Source organism: Eptesicus fuscus, chromosome 9, assembly GCF_027574615.1.
Source record: "Eptesicus fuscus isolate TK198812 chromosome 9, DD_ASM_mEF_20220401, whole genome shotgun sequence".
Taxonomy (NCBI): Eukaryota; Metazoa; Chordata; class Mammalia; order Chiroptera; family Vespertilionidae; genus Eptesicus; species Eptesicus fuscus.
The window spans coordinates 19,288,564-19,311,328 of record NC_072481.1 but is presented as its reverse complement, the minus strand read 5'-3'; the positions used below and the strand labels follow the sequence as shown (position 1 = coordinate 19,311,328).

At 42.1% G+C, this 22,765-nt stretch overlaps 1 protein-coding gene and 1 pseudogene across 10 annotated transcripts in view; both read right to left on the bottom strand.

Annotated features, from left to right (window-relative positions):
- The window catches only part of ZCCHC17 (zinc finger CCHC-type containing 17), a 57,253-nt gene extending 34,642 nt beyond the window's left edge, over positions 1-22,611 (bottom strand). For 2 of the 10 annotated variants that reach the window (XM_054720587.1, XM_054720590.1), the window contains exons 1-2: positions 7,378-7,437; positions 5,411-5,469 (exon numbers count right to left, since the gene is read on the bottom strand). Coding sequence is in view for 4 of the 10 variants with exons in the window: in XM_054720586.1 (XP_054576561.1) it covers positions 4,022-4,118; positions 7,378-7,416 (136 nt within the window). In the remaining 6 variants the exon portion in view is untranslated. Of the gene's footprint in view, positions 1-4,021; positions 4,119-5,410; positions 5,470-7,377; positions 7,438-16,087; positions 16,209-22,543 lie in introns of those variants that run through there. The other 8 variants (XM_054720586.1, XM_008147959.3, XM_054720585.1 and 5 more) reach the window with 8 other exon arrangements.
- On the bottom strand, positions 473-3,354 carry LOC129150177 (SWI/SNF-related matrix-associated actin-dependent regulator of chromatin subfamily A containing DEAD/H box 1-like; annotated as a pseudogene).
- Positions 22,612-22,765: the final 154 nt, after the last annotated feature.

Below are 22,765 nucleotides of genomic sequence, written 5' to 3'. Positions count from 1 at the left end.
AGCTGGTGTCTGGAGAATTGATTGGTTGCGTCAGGATACACATCAGAACAGAAACAGAACACTCCCATTATCACAGAAAGTTCTACTGGACAATATCATGAGAGGGGAAAAGAAAATCTAATTTAGAGCTGAATACTGGGAAAGGACCTTCAACGGAGTAGTAAAGAATTCTGAGAATAGAAGTCTTGAGAAAAATAATTCAAATTAGAGTCTATCTTCCTGAACCAAAAATGTTAAAATCTGGAGATGTTACTTCATGCTCAGTCCTTTCAGGGTGGGATTTAATAATCTTCCCCTTTAAGGGAGGGGAATCTAAAATACCTACATTGTAGGAAAGTCAACTGCTCAAGTTATCCAATACACCTATAGAAGAGCCCAGGATTAGAACTCACAGTTTCCACCTAATTTTTTGGCTCCCTGAACTCTCCCTCCCAGGCTGGTCTCACTCAGCACAGCAGTCAAACTGACAGATTCACTCGTAAGCTGGCAACCACAATCAGAGCCATCATCTGACAGGGCATGTACACAAGTGAGTTGAAGACTGACTGCTGGAAGGCGGCAGGCCTTTAATACTCACAGAGTCCCCAAAGTGTCACATAAATGCTCCAGTAGGGATGGGACTCTTAGATACTGGCAGCTATGGCAAGTACACTAAATAAGAAAATCTGTCTTCAGACCAAAAGAGGCGCATGCTCTATAGGCATGGGGATGAGTTTCCATTTCATTAAATCCCAATCAACATAAAATGAGAAACTTTATTACAGATTGCTTACTGCTAGCTTGGAAACTACTGGTAAGCCATTTATAATGCCAAAATGCAATTTGCAGCATAGTAGTCTCCAAGGCTAGAGTGTGGCTTTAATATCCAAAGACCAGCTGTTGGACTTTATTAAAATAATTTTGTTTTAAAAACTGCAAAAGATGTAAATCCCTCTTCCATTTACATCTCTTCTTTAGCAAAGTGAACTGCCCAGAGGTAATTATTATTAACAATTTGTTGGATATTCTTCTAGACACTGCGGGAAGCCAACCATTGTCTTCACTAGCAGAGAGGTGTGAACAAGGAACCTGGAAGGCTGGTGACCCTTGAGTTTTGGCAAAGGTCAAGGCTGTAAACTCACTGTTTAGTCCAGACAATGGTAGCTGAAGCAACTTCCCCACCAGACAGTCATGTAAATCCTTACTGATAAGACAGTCAGCCTGTTACTGGAAATTGCCTGCCTAAGGGCTATAGGTATATCCCAAATTGAATAAAAGGATGGCAAGGCGGAGTCCTCCCTCTTGAGCTGGGCTCCCGCCTAGTCCCCCAATATTTCCAAATTATTGTTTCTTGTCTTGTCTCTTTCATTTGCGTGCAGCCCCTCTTCCAGAGCACGAACCCTGAACCACACGGGACGTGGGAATTCACATCTGGCGCCCAACATGGGGCACCATAAATTAACTTCCCTTAACCAGTTATCTATAGTTGACACAGGTACAATGATCAAATGAGATAGAGATATGCCAGGAATGCAATGGCTTGAATAGTTTTTCCTAGGCCCATTTCATCGGCCAACATGCCATTGAGTCCATGTTTTATGTACCAATGCCAACCAATTCAAACCAACCTTCTGCTAGGGCTTGAGTGATAAACTTTGATTCAAAATAGAGGGTCGTGCCGAAACCGGTTTGGCTCAGTGGATAGAGCATCGGCCTGCGGACTGAAAGGTCCCGGGTTCAATTCCGGTCAAGGGCATGTACATTGGTTGCGGGCACATCCCCGGTAGGGGGTGTGCAGGAGGCAGCTGGTCGATGTTTCTCTCTCATCGATGTTTCTAGCTCTCTATCCCTCTCCCTTGCTCTCTGTAAAAAAATCAATAAAATATATTAAAAAACAAACAAACAACAAAATAAAATAAAATAGAGGGTTGTGCTATGTTTCATCCACCTCCATTTCCAGTGAGCATGGTAACTTGTTTCGTCAATTTATTTGAAATGTCTTCACATATGTTCATAAGTCTTATAACTACATCTCTTTCTTGGATCAATGTTTTACAGTGCCATATCAAATTTTCTGATAAGCCATTAGTTTTGGACATCTTTGTGAAGAGAGCTTCTCAACTATTAAAGGGCCAGAGTTCTGTTACCTTCTGAGCCTTTTTCTGAGAACACTGAGGAATCAAAGTAAGTTCAGCAACTGAAGCATCTTGAATGAAGTGAAGAATTTTACCTTTATAGCCATCCTCCATCACTTCTTCACCACTACTATAGTCCTCATCTAGTGAACTACCTGCATCAGAACCTGAATCATATTCAGTCTTCAGTAACTCTCTTCGGATTAAATACTTTTTTTTTTACGTTTCTTGTTAAACCCATTTTGTGCTTTCATGGCATATTTCTGTTTTAGTTTTGCTTTAGCTATACTTTTAGGATAATTGTGACTTCTTGAAGAAACTTCTTTTCCATTTGGAAACTCACTTTGTGAAGCATATTCTTGATCTTCTGCAAACACTTTTAAAGATTCTAAGGCTTCTGTGCATATTCATGTTCCTTGAGTACGTCCCTTAGTTCCTTTCTACCCAAATGGGGAAATTCCTTTTGCAATTACAATACAATACTTTCCTGCTTTTTCCAATTACTGCTAGATTCTGAGATTCATTTGATTCCTCTCCATGATCTAGTCTCTTCTTTTTTATGGGTTGATTATCATTAAATTCATCTTCCTCTTTTGTGTCTGAAGAAGATAACTTTCTTTTCCTGGGTCCACCACCTGCATCACCAAACATCAGCAAGGCAGCAGCAATTGCTCCATACATTGTGCTGGTTGACTTAATCAACTTAAGTAAATCATTGTCACTTCTTTTTGGGAACAGTTCCTTCAAGGTCTGAAGTTTAGCATCTTTAAGGTCTTCCAACTCCGAAAGGTCTTATAGTTCTGAAATATCATTATTTCTACCTGTCATGGCAGGAAGGCCTTGGGACTCATCTTCAGATGGCTCAGAAACTATAATCTCTGTGTCTTTGTTGAATTTTTTCTCTTGAACTGTATTGGAGCAGTTTGGAGAAACAATATCTTCACTATCAGAAGACAAATCAATATAGTATATTCCTCCTTGATTCTTTAAATATGATATACTTCGTTTTCTTTCATTTACTGTAGTTTCTGGAACACTAGAATCTTCTGTTTTTTCAGTTATATCTGAATCAGGGCTGCCTGCCCTGCTAACATACCCTTCAGCATTCTCCTCTTCGGCAAAAAGAGAAATTGGTGAAGAAGGGCCAGGCTGGGAGGGTTGAGGTGTTGCTTCGGGCGGGCGCTTCCTCAATCTTATTCCTTTTTTCAAAACGAAAACGGTCCAGGTTGAAAAGATTCATATTGGTAGCAACCACCACCTTGTGGGATTGGGAGTTTGAAATGAACTATCCCAGCACGCGCGGGCACGTCCCCCTCTAACCCCCCTGCGAGCCGCATGCCCGCCCACAGCAAGCGGCGCCTGCAGGACAGCGCTGCCTGCCTGGAGAACGCACATGCCAGGGCCCCGTGCCTCGGCACCCGCGGGGACACAAAGGGGCCAAAGACTGGAGCGGCGCAGACCACGCTGGCGGGCACCCGCCGGGAAGTTGATGCGGCGCAAGCCCTGGCACGCGGGACCTGGGAATTCACAAGACACTACTAAACATATAGGGGTTGGCAAAAGCAGGCTTACAGTTATATGAGAAACAGTTTATTTTTATATTATTTATTAAATATTGTATTATTTTTTTGTATTAAAACTGTAGGCCTACTTTTGTCCACCCCTGTATGCAATAATTTTTAAAATACACAAGCATATGCACATATGCTTTAAAAAGGGGGTGGAAAGGGGCCATGCCATACAAACTCTTCTGCAATATGCTTTCATTTTATTATCTTGGATATCTTTCCATTTCAGTACATTGAGATCCACCCTGTTTCATCGATTCTAAGAAGCACTTCCCAAAAACACACACACTTTTAACATTTCTGAAATCAGAATGTTTCTTATAATCAATGGTGTCTTACAACTGCCATCAGCCAGGTAGCAGTGTGGTAGAATTGTGTGAAAACTTTCCATTTTATCTCTTCTGGTAAAATGAGGAAGACACCAGCATCCAAGTATCTAAGAATAGTACAGTTAACATTCATCTGCATTGTCCACTCATAGATGTATATAATTTATCTACTGCTATATCACAAACTAAATTCTCTGCAGAATTGCTAAATTAAAGGTTAAGCACATTAAAAATGTAAAACTATTACTAGAAATACCCATTTCCAATATTGAGTATTAATAACATAACAATCTTTAAAAATATTAATTAATCTCAAAAAGCTTGAATGTTTTAAATCACTTTTTAAAAATATTTTAAGATAATTTTAGATTCACCTGTTGTTGAAAGAAATATTAGAGCAATCCTGTGTTCCCTTTACCCAGTTTCCTCTAATGATAAACATTTTTTAAAATATTTTTTTAATGATTTCAGAGAGGAAGGGGAGGAGAGAGAGATAGAAACATCAATGATGAGAAAGAATCGTTGACCAGCTGCTTCCTGCACGTCCCCTACTGGGGATCGAGCCCGCAACCCTGGGCATGTGCCCTTGACCAGAATCAAACACGGGACCTTCTAGTCTGCAGGCCAACGCTCTATCCACTAAGCCAAACCAGCTAGGGTTAATGATAAACATTTTGCAAAACTACAGTACACTATCACAACCAAAATATCCACATTTGATCTTTGTCCCTGGGTCCTGGCACAATTCTTAGAATTTCCTGAGTGATAGGAATGCCTTATTTATAACAAGCCCCTTAACCTTATCCAAGTTTATGCTATAAAGTGACTATTGGTGGGCCCCTAGAAAACTTCAAAATGGAGGCTGGTGATCTCACGAGGAACTAATCATGTGATTAGAAGGTTAGAATGCTCAGCCCCATTCTTTGACTTCCAGGGAGAAAAGAGGGGCTGGAGATTGAACTAAATCACCAAGTCAATGATCTAATCACTTGTGCCTACATGGTGGAGCCTCCATAAAAACCCCTAAACAATAAAGTCTGGAGAGCTTCCGAGTTGGCGAATACTTTCACGTGCTGAAAGGATGATGCACCTCACCTCCACAGAAACGGAGGTTCTTGCACATAGGACTCCTTTAGACCTCACCCTTTATACATCCCATTTGGCTATTTGTGTCCTTTATAATAAACTGATAGTAGGCATAGCATTTTCTTGAGTTCTTTGAGTTGTTCTAGCAAGTTACTTCAAATTTATAGCCAAGTTAGTCAGATGGTGTGGGTAATGTTGGGGACTCAATACTTGCAACTAGCGTCTGATTGAGTCTTGTAGGACTAAGCCCTTAAACCTGTGGAGCCCAATGCCACCTTCAGGTAGTTAGTGTCAGAATTGAATTGTAGGATACCTCATTGGTATCAAAGAATCAGAGAATCAGAGAACTGGTTGTTGATTCCATACCACATTCTGGAATGACAAAAGAAAGAAATGAAGTACTGATGCAAGCTATAAAATGGATAAACCCTGAAAACACACTAAGTTAAAGAAGACAATCACAAAAGATCACATTTGCAATCATATAAACACAGAAAGTAGATTACTGGTTGCCTAAGGCTAAGGAGGAAATTTAGAGTGACTGTTAATAGGTAAAGAATTTCTTTTGGGGGTGACAAAAATGTTCTCGAATTAGACAGTGGAGATTGTTGCAAACTCTGTGAACATACTAAAAACTACTGTATTGTACACTTTGGGTAAAATGTATGGTATGTGAATTCTATCTCAATAAAACTGTTTGTTTTTTAAATATACTTTTATTGATTTCACAGAGGAAGGGAAAGGAAGAGAGAGATAGAAACATCAATGATGAGAGAGACTCAATGATCGGCTGCCTCCTACATAGCCTTACTGGGGATCAAGCCAGCAAACTGGGAATGTGCCCTGACCAGGAATCGAACTGTGATCTCCTGGTTCATAGGTTGACGCTCAACCAATGAGTAACATCTGCCGGGCTCAATAAAACTGTTTTTAAAAAGAATGTTATGGCCCTAGCTGGTTTGGCTCAGTGGATAGTGTCGGCCTGCAGACTGAAGGGTCCAGGGCTCGATTCCAGTCAAGGGCAGATGCCAGGGTTGCGGGCTTGATCCCAGAGGGCATGCAGGAGGCAGCCAATCAATGATATTCTATCATCATTGATGTTTCTATCTCTCTCTCCCTTTCCCCTCCTCTACGAAATCAATTAAAAAATATTTTAAAATTAAAAAAATTTTATATAAATGGAATAGCAAAGTGTATAATCTTTTGGGATTAACTTTTTTCATTCACACTAATTCTCTGGAGATTGATCCAGATTGTTGCACATATCAATACTTCATTTTCATTGCTGAGTAGTATTCCATTATATGGATGTACCACTGTTTAAGTTATTTTTTAAATCAATATTGAATGAAAATGAGCATCTTTTAAGATATTAATAACTGCTATTTTTTTCCCTGTGAATTCTTTTCATATCCTTGGCTCCTTTTCCTACTTCACCCTTTTTTATGACTCCTTTGTCATAGTACAACAAATTCTTTGTCTCAACTTCGCTTATGATAATTTTTGCAATGCAGCTTTTTACTTTTATGCAATCAAACATTATTCTATATTTTCTTCTAATAATATCTTATGGTTGCATTTTTCCATTACAATCTTTAATTTATTTTAGCACAAGAAATTAACAAGTTGAGTCTTTGGATCCACTAGCAGTGTGATGCAGTAGAGATTCCATGAGGCTAGAAATCAGACTTGGGTTCTAGTACTTCCTGTGCCATTACCTAGCTAAATCACTCTGAGCAGGTTACCAGTCTATAAAACTTGCCTTTTCTACTTACAAGTATTTTGAGAAACAAATAAGATTATACATGTAAAACAGATTCTCCAAAAATGTTCAACAAACATTTGAACCTATCAATATGTAAAAAAAAATTTAAAGCATTTTATATATATATTTGTATTGATTATAATACTATTTCCTTTCCATGTGCATAAGTGGAAAACTCAAAATGTTAGCCTTAGGGAGTAAGTATCTTGCCCTCCTCCAAATCCTAAGACCAAAGAGGTCAAGTGACTTGCCTGGGGTCACAGGTGAAATTTGGGGAAGAGGTGGTTCCAGAAGTGAACCAAAGTAGCTGTACCCCAACCCTCCCTCCAAGTCAGAGAGCACCATTCTTCTGAGTTATGATGTGCTAAAAATTAACTGTCATCACTTGTCTGTATTCATATCTCTACACAAAAACAAAACTATCTAAAAATGTAGAGCCTATAATTAGGATGTGGTGGGGGTGACAGCAAAGGCAATGCGGTGGGAAGGCTAAATTTCAAGTTATAGGCTCCCACCTTGCTTCCGACAGCCTGGGATTTTGATAAAGGCTCCATAGTCTGTCACCATAGCAACCTATAAAGACAAAAAAGAAAAGAATCAATGTCTCACAAATGAGTCTCTCTTCTGTAGCATTTAACCTAGTCTTCCTAAATTTCTACTTGATATTGACTGCCTGCCTGTCTGCTGCAAAACTGCCTAACAGTGATGTTCTGTCAAACATTCTCTTTATTCTGTAAAAAATTCAGATTGACAAATATGTGTGAACTCATTAAAAACATTGGACTATTGTCAGATGCTATGACAGTACCCAGGAATGTCCGAATCCCACACCAATTAAAATCTCCAAAGTATTTGAACAAAAGGAATAAACAGCAGAAAATCAGATAATAAAGTTACACTTTATACTATCTGGAACTGACACCTCCAATCCCAATACAGAGAACTCTAACAATATGGGATAGATCATGTTGGACATCCCTTTTTCCTACTTCAAATCCTACATCCCTTTTTCCTACTTCAAATCAAACCAGACCAAACAGCCTATGGTTGTATGGTTAGTTCACTTCAAACCAGAGTCTGAGTTTTATCAAGATAATTAGAGAAAAAGCCAATATACAGATAACTGAAACAGAAAAGATATAATCAGAGAGAGAAAGAGTTGTCCTCAATTCTTATACAGAGTTGGCCTAAAATAGATGGAGGGGTTAGAGGTTTGATCAGTCTATGTACTACTGTACAGTATGTAATAGAATGAACGACCCAGATCCCTTGCCAGGTAATTCATTCTTCTAGCCCACCCTTTCTCCTCTCTCTCCTCCCCTCTTTCTTCTAGCCCACCCTTCTCACCTGTGGATTGGGATTAAAGTTGTCACTATCTATATATATAAAAGGCTAATATGCAAAGTGTCGCCTCAGGAGTTCAACCAGGAGACCAGGAGTTTGATCACTCACTATGATGTGTGCTGACCACCAAGGGGCGGAGCAGAATGAAGAAAGGCCCCGGCTGGCAGCTGGCAAAGAGAGGCCCCGGTTGGCAGCCAGCAGCCGGGGAAGGGAGGCCCAGGTCGGCAGCCGGAAGGACCCGATCAGCCCTGATTGCCAGCCAAGCCTAGGGACCCTATCTATGCACGAATTTCGTGCACTGGGCCTCTAGTATACTATATTTATCTTAAATTCATTATTACTTTTGTAAAATATCCAATACAATCTTATACATATAAACTTTACTTTTTTTCAGTGACTTTAATTAGTTGTTCACTGTTTCAGCTTCACAACTATAAGGGGATGGAATAAGACAACATCTGCTGTACTGCTATTCACTAATATATAATTAACTAGAGGCCTGGTACACTCAGGAGGCATCCCTCAGCCCAGCCAGCGCCCCCTCGCAGTCTGGGGCCCCTGGGGGGATGTCCACCTGCCAGCTTAGGCCCGCTTCCCAGAAGATTGGGCCTAAGCTGGCAGTCAGATATCCCTCTGGCAGCCCAGGAGCCCTCAGGAGATGTCCGACTACGGCTTAGGCAGTCGGACATCCTTAGTGCTGCCAAGGAGGTGGGAGAGGCTCCCGCCACTGCCCCTGAGCTAGCAGCCGTCAGCCCACCTTGTGGCTAAGCAGAGCTCCCAGTGTGGGAGTGCACTGACCACCAGGGGCAGCTCCTGCATTGAGTGTCTTCCCCCTGGTGATCAATGTGCGTCACAGCGACCAGTCGTTCGCTGTTAGGGTCAATTTGCATATTACCCTTTTATTATATAGGATACACTACAAGTAAAATACTATCTAAACTGCTTTACAGAATCCTCATGACAGCAGATGATGTTGATACTGTTATAATGCTCATCTGATAGATGACAAAACTGATGTGTGGAGAGACCAAGTTACCTGACCAATGTTCTAATCCTATCTAATAATAGAGTAACATGTAAATTACCATCACTCCGCTACGCCCACGATTGGGCGGCGGGAGGCTGGGGGGCAGGACTCGGGGTGGCCTATCCAGCCATTGAGAGGCACGAATCCGCTGCCACTGAGGGGGGCTACCCTGCTGTTGAGAGGGTACTGTTGAGGGGGCTACTCCCGCCCCCTGTGCCTCTCAACGGCCAGATCCGCGGCCGCTGAGGGGGCCTGCCGCGGACGCCCAGCTGCGCCTCTCAACGGCAGGGTAGCCAGGTGTCTGCGGCAGCCCCCCTCAGCGGCCGCGGACCATCAAAAGCGTGGGAGCTGGGTGCCTGTCTGCTCCGGCACCAGCGGACAGGCACCCAGCTCCACCGTGAAAAGCGAAAGCGTGTAGGGGACCCTACACGTGCATGATTCAATCATGCACTGGGCCTCTAGTCTAGTAAATAACAGTACTGGGATCTGAACCCAGGGAGTCTTAACTACACTAAAACTGCTTCTGCGTTCTCTTTAACTATAAAATCCTAGCAGCCAAAACAATGTGACAGGTGATATCTTATCTGCTCCTGGCAACAATCTTAGGAAGCATAAAGGGTAGATTCCTATGTTGCAGATAAGGTGAAAGAGCACAGGCTTTGGAGTGAAAGATGTGGCCTTTAATCCCAGCTCTCCCACTTCTTACCTGTGGGATCTGAGCACAACTTGCCTTTCAGGGTCTAAGTTCCCCTTGTACTCACTTGGCTCCTGCAGGCAACAACTGATGTACATAAAGCACCGAGCACTGGTATCTGGCACCCAATGTACATTCAATAAATTTTAGCTTTTTAAGAATTTACATTCCAAGACACTGAAGCACAGAAAGGCATAAAACTAATTTAGATACAAGATAGGCACAGATCCTAGGTCCCTTGATTCCTGGTCCAGTGCCTCCTACTTTACCAAATAGCATTAGTACCCACTTCAATGTTAGGATAAAAATAGATTAAAATTTCCATTCTCCTCATTTGTTAATGGGGATATTGGGACAAAGCACTTGAACCAACTCTCTAAGATAGAGCATGAAGAATGAGGTAAGCCCTGGCTGGTGTGGCTCAGTTGGTTGAGCATTGTCCCATGCACCGAGAGGTCACTGGTTCAATCTCCAGTCAGGATGCATGCCTAGGTTGTGGATTCGATTTCTAGTAGGGGTTGTGCAGGAGGCAGTCAATCAATGTTTCTCTTCCATCTATGTTTCTCTCTCTCTAAAATCAGCAAAAACATTTTTTAAAAATAAAAGAATGGGTTAAGAACCAAAAGTTTGAAACTCCTGTTTTACACTGATGAACATGCTATGCTGGGGTAGGGACCAAACAGTCCCGCAAAAACAAAACAAAAAACAGTATAATCAGGCAGGTACTAGCATTTAAAATCAAAACAAGGTGGAACTGGAGGAAGGATCTTAGAGATTAGCTAGTTCAATCCCTTCATTTTTCAAATGAGAAAAGTGAAGATTAGAGACATGAAGTGCTTACCTAAGTTCACATGGTCCTCTATAAAACAGGACCATGTGGATAAAAAAGGTGACTTGAAATTTTATTTTAAAATATATTTCATTAATTTTTTACAAGGAGGAAGGGAGAGGGATAGAGAGTTAGAAACATCGATCAGCTGCCTCCTGCACACTCCCCATGGGTATGTGCCCGCAACCAAGGTACATGCCCTTGACCAGAATCGAACCTGGGACCCTTGAGTCCACAGGCTGACGCTCTATCCACTGAGCCAAACTGGTCAGGGCTAAAATTTTAATTACAATACAAGCAACCCCCTTCTCTCTGAACCAACCAAAGGCACTTGTTCCAAGGTTCTAGAAAAAGAGCTAAGATGTCTCATATCGGGTAACATTATTAAAGGGCACAACACTCCAACAAACTTAAAAGTAGCAGCTGGAAGTTGGAACCCAAATCACCTTGCTGTTGTTAATTAAGACAATCTCACTTTTCAGTCCTGAAGCTCCAGTGCCACATTATGATCTTCTGAAGAAATATTATAATAGACCTTAATTTGGCCTCTCCCAAAAGGAAAGGTTAATGTACTCCAGAATTGATGCACTCAACTGTTCAGTTAGGAAAAGGCCTATTTCCAGCACCAGGTGTTTCCATCACTGTGTCTCCTAGGATGCAGAGTTGAAATTAACAGAATGGCACCTGCTGTAAATGATCAGAGTCTGCTATGGTGTCCCCAGAATAATTAGTCAAATAGCGTGTGTGTGAGTGTGTGTGTGTGTGTGTGTGTGTGTGCGTGTGTGTGTGTGTGTGTGTCGGGGTGGGGGAGGGGGACGGGGGGGCGGAGATGTTCGGTAATTATCTCAACTAAACTCAGGACTTGGGTAAAATGAATTTACCATCTTCAGATTAGAGGTTGCATTGGCCTTGAAACTAGTTATCTCTATAATGTAAATGAGGAATTTGAAGCTCAGAGACATTAAGTTACTTGTGCAAACTCACAAAATTAGAAAGTAGTATGACCAGGTAGAGAACAGAATTATTTTAATTTCTAGTCCACCTTACCAACACCAATCTCCCTCAGCATTTTTGTTTTTCAAATACAAGGAAAATTTATTTACAAAGTCACAGAGGTAGAAAAGGTGAGCCAGCTGGGCTGTGTGGGCTCAGGAACAAGTTAGAGGCAAAAGAAGAGCCTTGGAGCTTAGGAGAGAGAGCGAGCAGTGTGGGTCTTGAGGGAAGAGGAGGAGGTACAGTGTGTGCGTACGAGCTCCAGAGGGAGCCCCACTCAGTATTTCTTTAACTATGGCTAGGGCTAAGCCAAACCCCAATTCCCACTGCTATGCTTGTATCCCCTACCATACTTTATGGACAAGAAAAAGATGAATGCTGGCTTCTCAGCTATTTGGTCACTGGGCCCTTAAGTCCTGTTCAGCCCCCTGAAAAGAACTTCTGGGAAATGGGCTGCACCACCAGTTTCTTCAACTATAGGACCTAAGAGACTTGGGATCAATTTAAAAATCAAACATTTACTGAGCACCTATATGAAGGAGGCCATGTAGGTTACTTTAAAATAAAAACAACTTTAAAAAAAAGGAATGCCTAGCCTATTTTAAAATGAATTTGAAGTAGTTGCCAAGATACATGAGACAGCCATGGCCTTTGCTCTCCACTAATTCACAATCCGGTGAAGGAGACACACATGTAGAAGTAAAAATAATACAAGACAGATAATATTTAATACCATAATAAAGGTACAAACAAATGACTATGGAACAACCAGATTTACCATTTACCTTCCTCTTATACCTCAATTCAGTCAAGAGTTCTCTTGTGGGTCTTTCAGTTCCTCCATGTACTTATGAACAGTAGAACTATCTCAACTGCAGAGTAGCAGAAAGCAGACTGAGAGAGAGAACTTTAGAATCCCAGCTTTGCCATTTAGTAACCATTTGAACACTACTTAACTTCTGAGAACAGTTTCCTTACCCATAAAATGGGGTCAACAATTTCTTGGGAGAAAGTGAATGACAGAATGTGTGAAGTGCTGATTTATATTAAGCTTACAAAAATGTTTCTGAATTTTAATGTAACCAGGTCTTCTTTGTAAATATTAGGCACTCATTAAATATTTATTGGATGAATATTCTGAAAAAGTTTCTTATTTCCAATTTATCATGAAATTTCTCTATCCTTAATTCCAGTTACTTCTAAACCATTACTTTTCAAAATGTGCTCCTGAAATTCTAAGCTAGAACTGTAAAATTCTCTCTGAACATTACTCTAGCCCAGCGGTCACCAACCGGTGGTCCGCGGACCACTGGTGGTAGGTGAGGTTCGAAAGGTTGGTGACCGCTGCTCTAGCCCATCCACCCTGATAGGAAAATATAAAACCTACACTAATACAAGCCCCAGCTCATATAAGAAAAAGCTGTAGGTCAGGAGCCACTTTACTAAAAATCTGAGTCAGTCTGTGGAGGGCAGAGAACTCTTCCCTTTCTTTTGTGCAACACCTGACAAGTCAAGGCTTGTCAGAAAAATCAATTTCATCTCCAATGCTACCACTTCCTTTTCCTGAGTCCTGGTACCTTGACCTTTAGGTGTACAATGGGGTTTATTTTATTTTATTTTTTTAATATATCTTCATTGTTGAAAGTATTACATATGTCCCTTTTTTCCCCCATTGCCCTCTCCAACCCCCTGGTACTATGGTTCTTAGAGGTCAAAGGCTCTAACAGCGAAGTTGTTTGCTATTTTTTTAAATTTATCATCCTTTATATCTTGACTGTTATATTACAGGTTGGGATAAACTTAACAAAAATCAAGAGCCTCCCACTCCTGGGAATATATCCGAAGAAACTAGAAACACCAATCAGAAAGGATATATGCACCCCTATGTTCATAGCAGCACAATTCACCATAGCTAAGATTTGGAAACAGCCTAGGTGCCCGTCAGCAGATGACTGGATCAGAAAACTGTGGTACATCTACACAATGGAATACTATGCTGCCATAAAAAAGAAGGAATTCTCATCATTTGCAGCAACCTGGATGGAATTGGAGAACATTATGTTAAGTGAAATAAGCCAGTCAATGAAAGAAAAATACCACATGATCTCACTCATTTATGGATAATAAAGAACATTATAAACTTGAACAAAAAGACAGATACAGAGACAGTAAAGCATCAAACAGACTGTCAAATTTCAGGGGGAAAGTTAGGGAGAGGTGGGGGAGATAAGAGATCAATCAAAGGACTTGTATGCATGCATATAAGCATAACCAACGGATGCAAAACTCTGGGGGGTGAGGGCATATATGGGAGTGGGGTGGGGGGTGGCAATGGTAAGATATGTACACATATAATACCTTAATAAAAAAAATTGGAAAAAAAATAAAAAATAAAAATCAAGAGCCACAATTATCTATAATTAACTGAAAGTCATAAAGTGTGTCTTCAAAGGCCTAACATTATGAGGAGGTAAAAACTTTTATCAACCCACAAAGCAAGTCTAAATGTCATAAAAATTATATAGTTAAAATACTATAGGCACTCATAAGACACTGAAAACAATTTTTCCCCTTTACTTTTGCTTCAAAAGCAGAGAGATAATGTTAATGAATTCCTGCCATGTCTTAGGCATTGTGTTTTAGATGACAGCTTATTTAACCATCATGGCAATTCCATGGAAGTTGTTCTCTCAATTTAATAAATAAGAAAGCTGAGATTCAAGTGATCAAGTGATGGTCTCAAGGGTGACATCTTATCCTATCCTATGTAATAAAAGGCTAATATGCAAATCGACCAAACAGCGGCACGACCGGTCGCTATGACGCACACAGACCACCAGGGGGGCAGATGCTCAATGCAGGAGCTGCCCCAAGTGCTCAGTGGGCCAGAAGCCGGATTCATGGCTGGCGAGCAAAGCCACAGTGGTGGAAGCCTCTCCCGCCTCCGTGGCAGCGCTAAGGATGTCCAACTGCCTGCTTAGGGCACAGGCCAGCCTGAGGGACACCCCCCCCCCCCCCGAGTGCACAAATTTTGTGCACGGGGCCTCTAGTAGTAAATAAGAGAACTAGGACTGGAATCCAGGCTTTGTCCTGTTCAAAAGCCTCTCCTCTGAAAACAAATACAATCTGGGATTAAGATAGACAACACTGAACAAAACAGACAGGGCTCTGCCCTCATAGAGCTTAGTATTATATGAGGAAGACTAACATTAAACAAGTACACAAATAAATGCAGGATGAGTCTGTGTACTCATAGTGGAAAAAGATCTCTAAGGAAATTACATTAAGTCTAAGACCTAAAAAATAAAGAGAAGTTGGTGGGGAAAGTGGAGATAGAAGCAACGGTATATGCAAAAGTCCTGAGAAAGAAGCAAGCTTATAATATTCAGAGCTGTAAGAGCAACAGAGTGGCTAGGGGACAAGTAGATAAAACAACACTGTCAGATTAGATAGAAGTTAAGTCATATTAAGGGTCACGAAAACAAGTTTGAATGTATTCAGTGTAATGAGAAACCTAGAAAAGCTGTAGAAAGCAGCATGGTCCAATCTGTTTTTAAAATGCTATTCTGGCTATGATGTAAAGAACAGATTGGAAAGAGGCTACAATAGAAGTAAAGATCCCAGTAAGGGCCAGGGAAGAGATGGAGAGCTTGAACTAATGGGTTGCCACAATAAAGAAGTACAAAGACCAGAGATATATCTGAGAGGAAGAAATTATAGGACTAATGGACTAGAGCGGGAGGGAACATCAAAATCAAATTAAGAGGAAAAATCAAAGATAATGCCCAGATTTCTAGTGTGAGTACATGAATAGGCAGTGGTTCCATCTGCTGATATGGGAAAGACTAGAATAGATTTTGTGAGGAAATTAAAAATTCTATTTAAAACATAAATCAGCCCAGCTGATGTGGCTCAGTGGTTGAGCACTGACCCAGGAAACAAGAGGTTACTAGTTCAATTCCAGGTCAGGGCACATGCCCGGGTTGCAGGCTTGATCTCCAGTCGGGGGCATGAGGAGACAGCAGATCAATGATGTTTCTCTCTCAACTCATCGATGTTTCTATCACTCTCCCACCTCTCTCTCAAAAATCAGTAAAACATATTAAAATAAATAAAACATAAGTCAGAGATGCTATGAGATATCCAAATGAAGATGCCAAGTATGCAGCTAGAAGTCTGGAGCTTAGAAGGGATACAAGTGATGGCCAGATGCTCCACTAGCCCTTCCCTGTAATGCTCAAGATATTCTCAAATGACAGGAGTTCCAAACCCAGGTACTTTTCACCCTCAATCTATGCTTAACATAAATGGTACGTTTTCAAAGCCCAAATAATATACCTCTCCTTGGAAAATAGTGTAGAGAGCAGGCAAGTTCTCCATGGTCTCGGGTCTTCCTGAATTCATCCTTAATGTTCTATGGCTCCTCCATATCTCTTCTGCTAAAGCTAATTCAAGTGTACTGTCACAAAGAAATAAGACAGACAACAATTTGAGACATCTGCATTAAAGAAGAAAAGTACTCTACAGAGTAATAACATAGATTTAACACCATGTACTTTTATCCAAATCTCTTTTGTCTACTCTAATTGTGGGGAGTTTTAGAAACCCTGATCTTATTTCTTTTCATTGTGATACTTACCCAAGGCCATCAGTCTGCTATTTTTTTTCTTGTTTTTTAATTGCTATTGTTGGTATTCTTTTGCCAAAGAAAGGTTCTGGGGGATGGGGGGGTAAATGGATCTTTAAAATAAAGGAAAGAGTAATAGTAATAAGAGCTAACATTTATCAAGCACTTACTATGTCCAGGCACCATGCTCAACACTGAACATCCAATATTTCATTTAACCCTCAAAAGTCTCAAGATATAGGTTCTATTATTATCATAGTATATAGATGAGAAAACCAAGGCTTCTGGAGGTCCAATCACTATGCCTATGCCAAGAAATGGTAGAGACAAACTCTGGCTGACACCAGAGTCCACACTTTTAACCACTATGCTTACTTTTCTCCTGATAAATTTAAAACACACAAGCTCATTTTAAAAGTTCACACAATACGCCCAGCCAGTGTGGCTCAGTGGTTGAGCTTCGACCTATGAACCAGGAGGTCAGGGTTCCATTCCTAGCTAAGACACATGCCCAGGTTGCCAGTTAATTCCCAAATAGGGGACGTGTAGGAGGCAGCCAATCAATTATTCTATCTCATTATTGATTTTTCTGTCTCTCCCTCTTCCTTCCTCTCTGAAACCAATAAAAATATATTTTAAAAATATTAATTAAAGTTCAGACAATACATTAATAATGAAGAAAAGAAAATCATTTATAATTCAATGTGTTTTTATCATCTTAGACAGGGGTCCTCAAACTACGACCCGCGAGCCACATGCGGCCCGCCGAGGACATTTATCTGGCCCGCCGGGTGTTTTTGCCTTTGCCGCCGCTGCCTGTCCTGCTTAGCAGCCGACTCGTCCCGGGCTGCAGTGCGTATGTGTGGAATGTGCGCCGTACTCTCCGACTCCCCTCCAAAGGTCTGAGGGACAGTGAACTGGCCCCCTGTTTAAAAAGTTTGAGAACCCCTGCTCTTAGACTTTTGTATATGTACAGTGTTTTTTTTTAATGGAATCATGAAATCATTCATTAGTAACAGCATATATATATATATATGTGTGTATATATATATATATATATATATATATATATATATAGTAGTAGATATATAGATATCCTATATAATAAAACGCTAATATGCAAATCGACCAAATGGCAGAACGACCAGTCGCTATGACACATACTGACCACCAGGGGGCAGGTGCTAATGCAGGAACTGCCCCCTGGTGGTCAGTGTGCTTCCACAAGGGGTGCGCTGCTCAGCCAGAAGCTGGGTTCATGGCTGGCGAGCACAGCGGCGGCAGCGCTAGGGACCCCTCAGAGGATGTCCGACTGCTGGCTTAGGCAAACTGAGAGGGCGCAGGCCAGGCTGAGGGACCCGCCCCCCAGTGCACCGGGCCTCTAGTATAGATATAAAAGCCTAGGAGACCAAACAACTGGTCACTATGATGCACACTGACCACCAGGGGGCAGACACTCAGTGCAGGAGCTGGCCCCTGGTGGTCAGTGCGCTCCCACAGCCAACCTCCTGCGGTCTCCCCCGACTCCAACTGGCCCGATCGCTGGCCAGGTTGAGTGACCCCACCTGTGCACAAATTCATACACCGGGCCTCTTATTTTAATATATTTTAGCAATTCTTATATACATATACACATATCTTATTTATTTATTTATTTATTTATTTATTTATTTATTTATTTCTAATCCTCACTTGATATTTTTTCCATTGATCTTTAGTTAGAGAGAAAGTGAAAGGGAGGGGAGAGGGGAGAAGGGAGAAAGAAAGAGAGAGAGAGAAACATCAACACAAGAGAAACATAATGATTGGTTGCCTCCCACACACGCCCTGACTCGGGTTGGGAATCAAACCCACAACCCTTTAGTGCACAGGACAATGCTCTAACCACTGAGAAACACAGGCCAGGGCTATTACTTTACTAATAGCACATAGAGAGAATGCAGGCAGGTTTGTCAGTTCTTAAGAAGTGGCTAATAAACAGGTTAAATCCAAGTATCATAACCTAGTTGGATCCTTCCTTTCACTTCCTAGCTATGTAGTCTCAACTCTAGTCCTTCCCTTCCCTCTGCCCAGTATCCCTCATATCACATCCTAGAACAGAAATTATTAACCTCAGGTCAATGGTTCTATCAAAAAAACCTTAATTATCCCTCCAACTCCTATAGCATTAGTGAGGTAAAGAATCCATAGAGGCATCAGTAGGTAGGACATCTAAATTAGGCTCAAATATCTTAGTCTGACCTGTTCCTCCCTACAGAAAGGTTGTGGAAAGAGCAATAGAAGTGGAAACAATCTTAAGTTGTTTCTTGCTGATTTCTGCTGTGATAAGAATATGAACAGCCGAGTTTAAAGCTCTCCTGTTTGCTCCTTCGGTAGAACAATAGCTTGAGAAATCCTATGCAATTCTTTTAGAAAACTAGCAGCATTTTTTAGGGAAAGTCTGAAATGTAAAAATATAGGTTTACAATTCAGAAGAGTAGAAGGTTGCCATTTTTTTAAATGGTATTTAAAAATTTTTTCATATTATGTTCTGTAGATATGTAGGGTTCTTATGGTGGTTTATTCAGAAGCTCCTTAGGTATTTCAAGTTTATTTTAGAGAGGAGGGGAGAAGGATAGAGAGAGAAACATCATTGGTTGGCTACCTCCTGCATGCCCCCTACTGGGGATCGAGCCTTCAACCTGGACATGGGCCCTGACTGGGAATCGAATTAGCGACCTCTATGGTTCATAGGTCAATGCTCAACCACTGAGCACACCAGCTGGGTCAAGTTTAATTTTAAAAAGTCAACTCTGAAATATCTAGGGACCATACGTGTCAAGAAGGCCAAAGAAGTGACTCTAGGCCAACCAAATGGAAGATAGCCTCTATATCAAAGATGTAAGGAGCAGAACCCCCCAAAAAAACAGAATTGAGGGAAGTCCCACTCAGAGCATTTGGAAAGCTAGAGGCCCCTCCTCAAAAATTACTGCTGATTCCCACTTGCCCTCCCAGCCTTGAGTGGATCATGGTAGGAAGGAGAAGTGGAAGTTACAGAAGGAGGAACTATTTGTTTAAAATATACTTTTATCAATTTCATAGAGGAAGGGAGAGGGAGAGATAGAAACATCCATGATGAAAGAGAATCATTGATGGGCTGCCTCCTGCACACTCCCCACTGGGGATCGAGTCCACAACCCAGGCATGTGCCCTTGGCTGGAGTCAAACCTGGGACCCTTCAGTCTGCAGGCTGATGCTCTATCCACTGAGCAAAACCTGCTAGGGCAGGAGGAACTAATTTAACAGTGCATTCTGCTTTGATCCAGCTTACCTATTAAGCTTCTATGTAAGATTTCAATTGGGGGGGGGGGGGGTTTCTTCTTTTTAAAAAAAAGGTTTATAAAACATTGAAATAAATATAGTCCAGTCAAATAGGACCACATCTGTAGACTTAAAAGAGCAAGTAAATTGACAAGGATTGAGATACACCATTTGGAGTTACTTTGCAATAGTTCTGGAAATAGTTCTAGAAAATCTTCCTTAGGTACTTCATTTTACTTGAATATTTTAAACAACAATAATATGTAGGGAAGCAATAGGGAGCTGACTGCTGGGCACTCTCTTCCCAAAGCAAAGAAAGAATAATGTGTGAATGGGTGGTATAGCAGGGGAATGGTGGCCCAGAGTGAGGTCAAAGCCTATGTTGGGTGAGGAAGAAATCTGCAAAGAAGAATGACTCATCTTTAAGCTATGTATATGAATTGAGAAGAGATAAGTTAAAATACTGAGATATGAGCAGAGACAGAATAATGACTACAGAGCCTGCATTCTCAACCACTAGTCTACACTGCCCTGTAGAATTCACAGCCCTGGCCCATGTAGTTCAATTGTTTGGGCGCCATCCCATGCCCAGAAAGGTTGCCTATCTCCTAGGGTGGTTAAAAAGGAAATAAAATTGGTTTAGACAAGTAAATCTTTTAGGTTAATACAGGGGTCCTCAAACTTTTTAAACAGGGGGCCAGTTCACTGTCCCTCAGACCGTTGGAGGGCCGGACTATAGTTTAAAAAAAACTATGAACAAATTCCTATGCACACTGCACATATCTTATTTTGAAGTAAAAAAACAAAACGGCAAAAACAGCGGGCCGTAATGTGAGGACGCCTGGGTTAATACATGGCAAATAGGAAGTACTCAAATATTAGCAATTATTATTAGAGGAGGTGGAAGGGACCTTCAGGATTACTGACTGAAATAACAGTGTAGGTAGTAGAGTAAGTACTGGCCTTGAGGTCTAGTACCAGCTATCAAATCACTTAATCTCTGTTAGTTTGTTTTCAGTTAAATAGGAGTAATGGACTAAATGCTCTCCATAATATCTTTCAGCTTTCATATTTTGAGTTCACTTTTTGTGCTTTTCTTTGCTTTTTACTATTTTTTTCTCTTTCCTGCTTTTGACCTGTTTTCTCAACAGATTCATGACTATTATTCAAAAAAAGAAGTAGCATCTTTCTAAGACAGTTATTCTAGAAATTGGATGGGAAGGAGGGAGGTTGGACCACTAGTCGGCATTTGAAAGTCTCCCATCTTCTGATCTGTCCAGCACATAGTAAGGCTCTGTTCACGCACTCAAAAAAACTTCATTTTACAGATGAAGACACTAAGACACACAGAGGCTAAGTAACTTGCTCAAAATCACAAACCTATGAATGATGCTGATGAGATTCAAATCCTATTTACATTTTTTCCTTCCCCTTTTAAATTATAAAATGCTTCTGAGTATTCTTGCACATTAGCATACCCTTCAAATTTCTAGTGCCTGGCAGTGTAAACTCGACTACTAAAGGTTCTGACGTAGGTGATCTTACTCACCTCTATGAGTAAGATCACCTACCAAATTACCACCAAATACAAATTACTCTCAGATTTATATTTCCAACAAAAAATCTCTTTTCTGAGTTCCAAACCCATATTTTTAAACTGCCTTCTGGATGTCAAGAATGATTTCTCCCTTCTCCTGTCCAAAAAAAAAAAACCAACAAACAAACAAAAAAACACCTACCCAGTTGCCATAAGCCAGAAAACTAGGAGTTACATTGAAGTCCTCTTTTTTCACTCCCTGAATCCAATCCATCAGCGAGGCCTACGGATTTTACCTCCTGTACACGCCTTTAGAATCTGTCCAACTCTGCATTTCCACCAACACCTCAGTCCTCATTCCCAACAGCGTTATCTATCTGTCCTCCATCTATTCACACTATCCAGCCTCTGACTGATCCAGCCCTCTCCCCCACCGCACTCCCCACTCCCCATCAAAAATAAACCACCACCAGCAAAAACCTCATCAGTCTTTCGGTAAAAGCTACAAAGTCCTGCAAGGTCTGACCTCTCTACCCGCCTCCAGCCTCATCCTGTCCCACACTCCCCCTCACCTCCCCTCCATTCCCTTCCTACTGGCCGCACCGGCCTCGGTGCTTTTTAGTCCTCCTCCTCCCATTGTCACCAGGCCTCCGTACACGTAGTTCTCTCCAGGGAATAGTCTGCCTTCCTCTCTTCACCCACCTCATTCGAATTCTCCCCTCGGGCATCTTTCCCTCAGAGAAGCTCCCCTGCTTGGTTCAGGCACTCAGAACCTCAGGTGCCTCTCCTAGGTCGCAGGCAGTTCACCTTTCTTAGTGAGGTCCGTTAACATTTGTTTTCCCCACCAGCCTCAAACCCCTGCGAGGTCAGGGACCACGTCTGGTTCACAAGGTAACCTCAATGCTTTGCACAACAAATATCAGTGGGACCGGCAGGAGCCGGGCATTCTCTTCACCTCCGTCCCTCACAGGAGCACAGAGCAGGCCCTAGGAAAAGGCTGGCAGACACAAGCCGGCCTCCTCAGTCAGGACCCTCGTGGAGGCTGGGAGACAGGCCTTTTTTCCCTGGGGGCGCCTGGCACGGGGATGGACACGGTAGGCGCTCGCTGAAGGCAGCCGTCGAGGGCCTCAGGCAGCCGCAGAGACCCCAAAGCTCCGCTCCAGCCTAGAAAGGGAACCCAGGCTACCGCACACCCGAGCTGGGACGTGTGGGCCCGCCTCTGCCGCTGGCGATCAAAACTTCGGCAGAGAAGGGCCAGGCTCACACCACACCACCGAGGCACCGCCTCCAGCTTCCGCAGCCGCCCGCCCCCGACCTCCCTCAGACTCACTCGGCGTCCGCTCCGGTCTCCGCGCCGCTGCAATGAGCGAAACGCCAAAACCCAGTCGGCGCGCTCCCACCCACAAGACACAGCGTGCCGAGGCGGGGCGCCAGCTCCACCCACCAATCCTGGAATCGTGCTCTCGTGACGTCAGAGAGATCTGACCAATAAGAGGAGCCCATCCGTGGGCGCTGAGGGTATTGGAAGCCGATTGGCCTCTCCAAGCCGGAT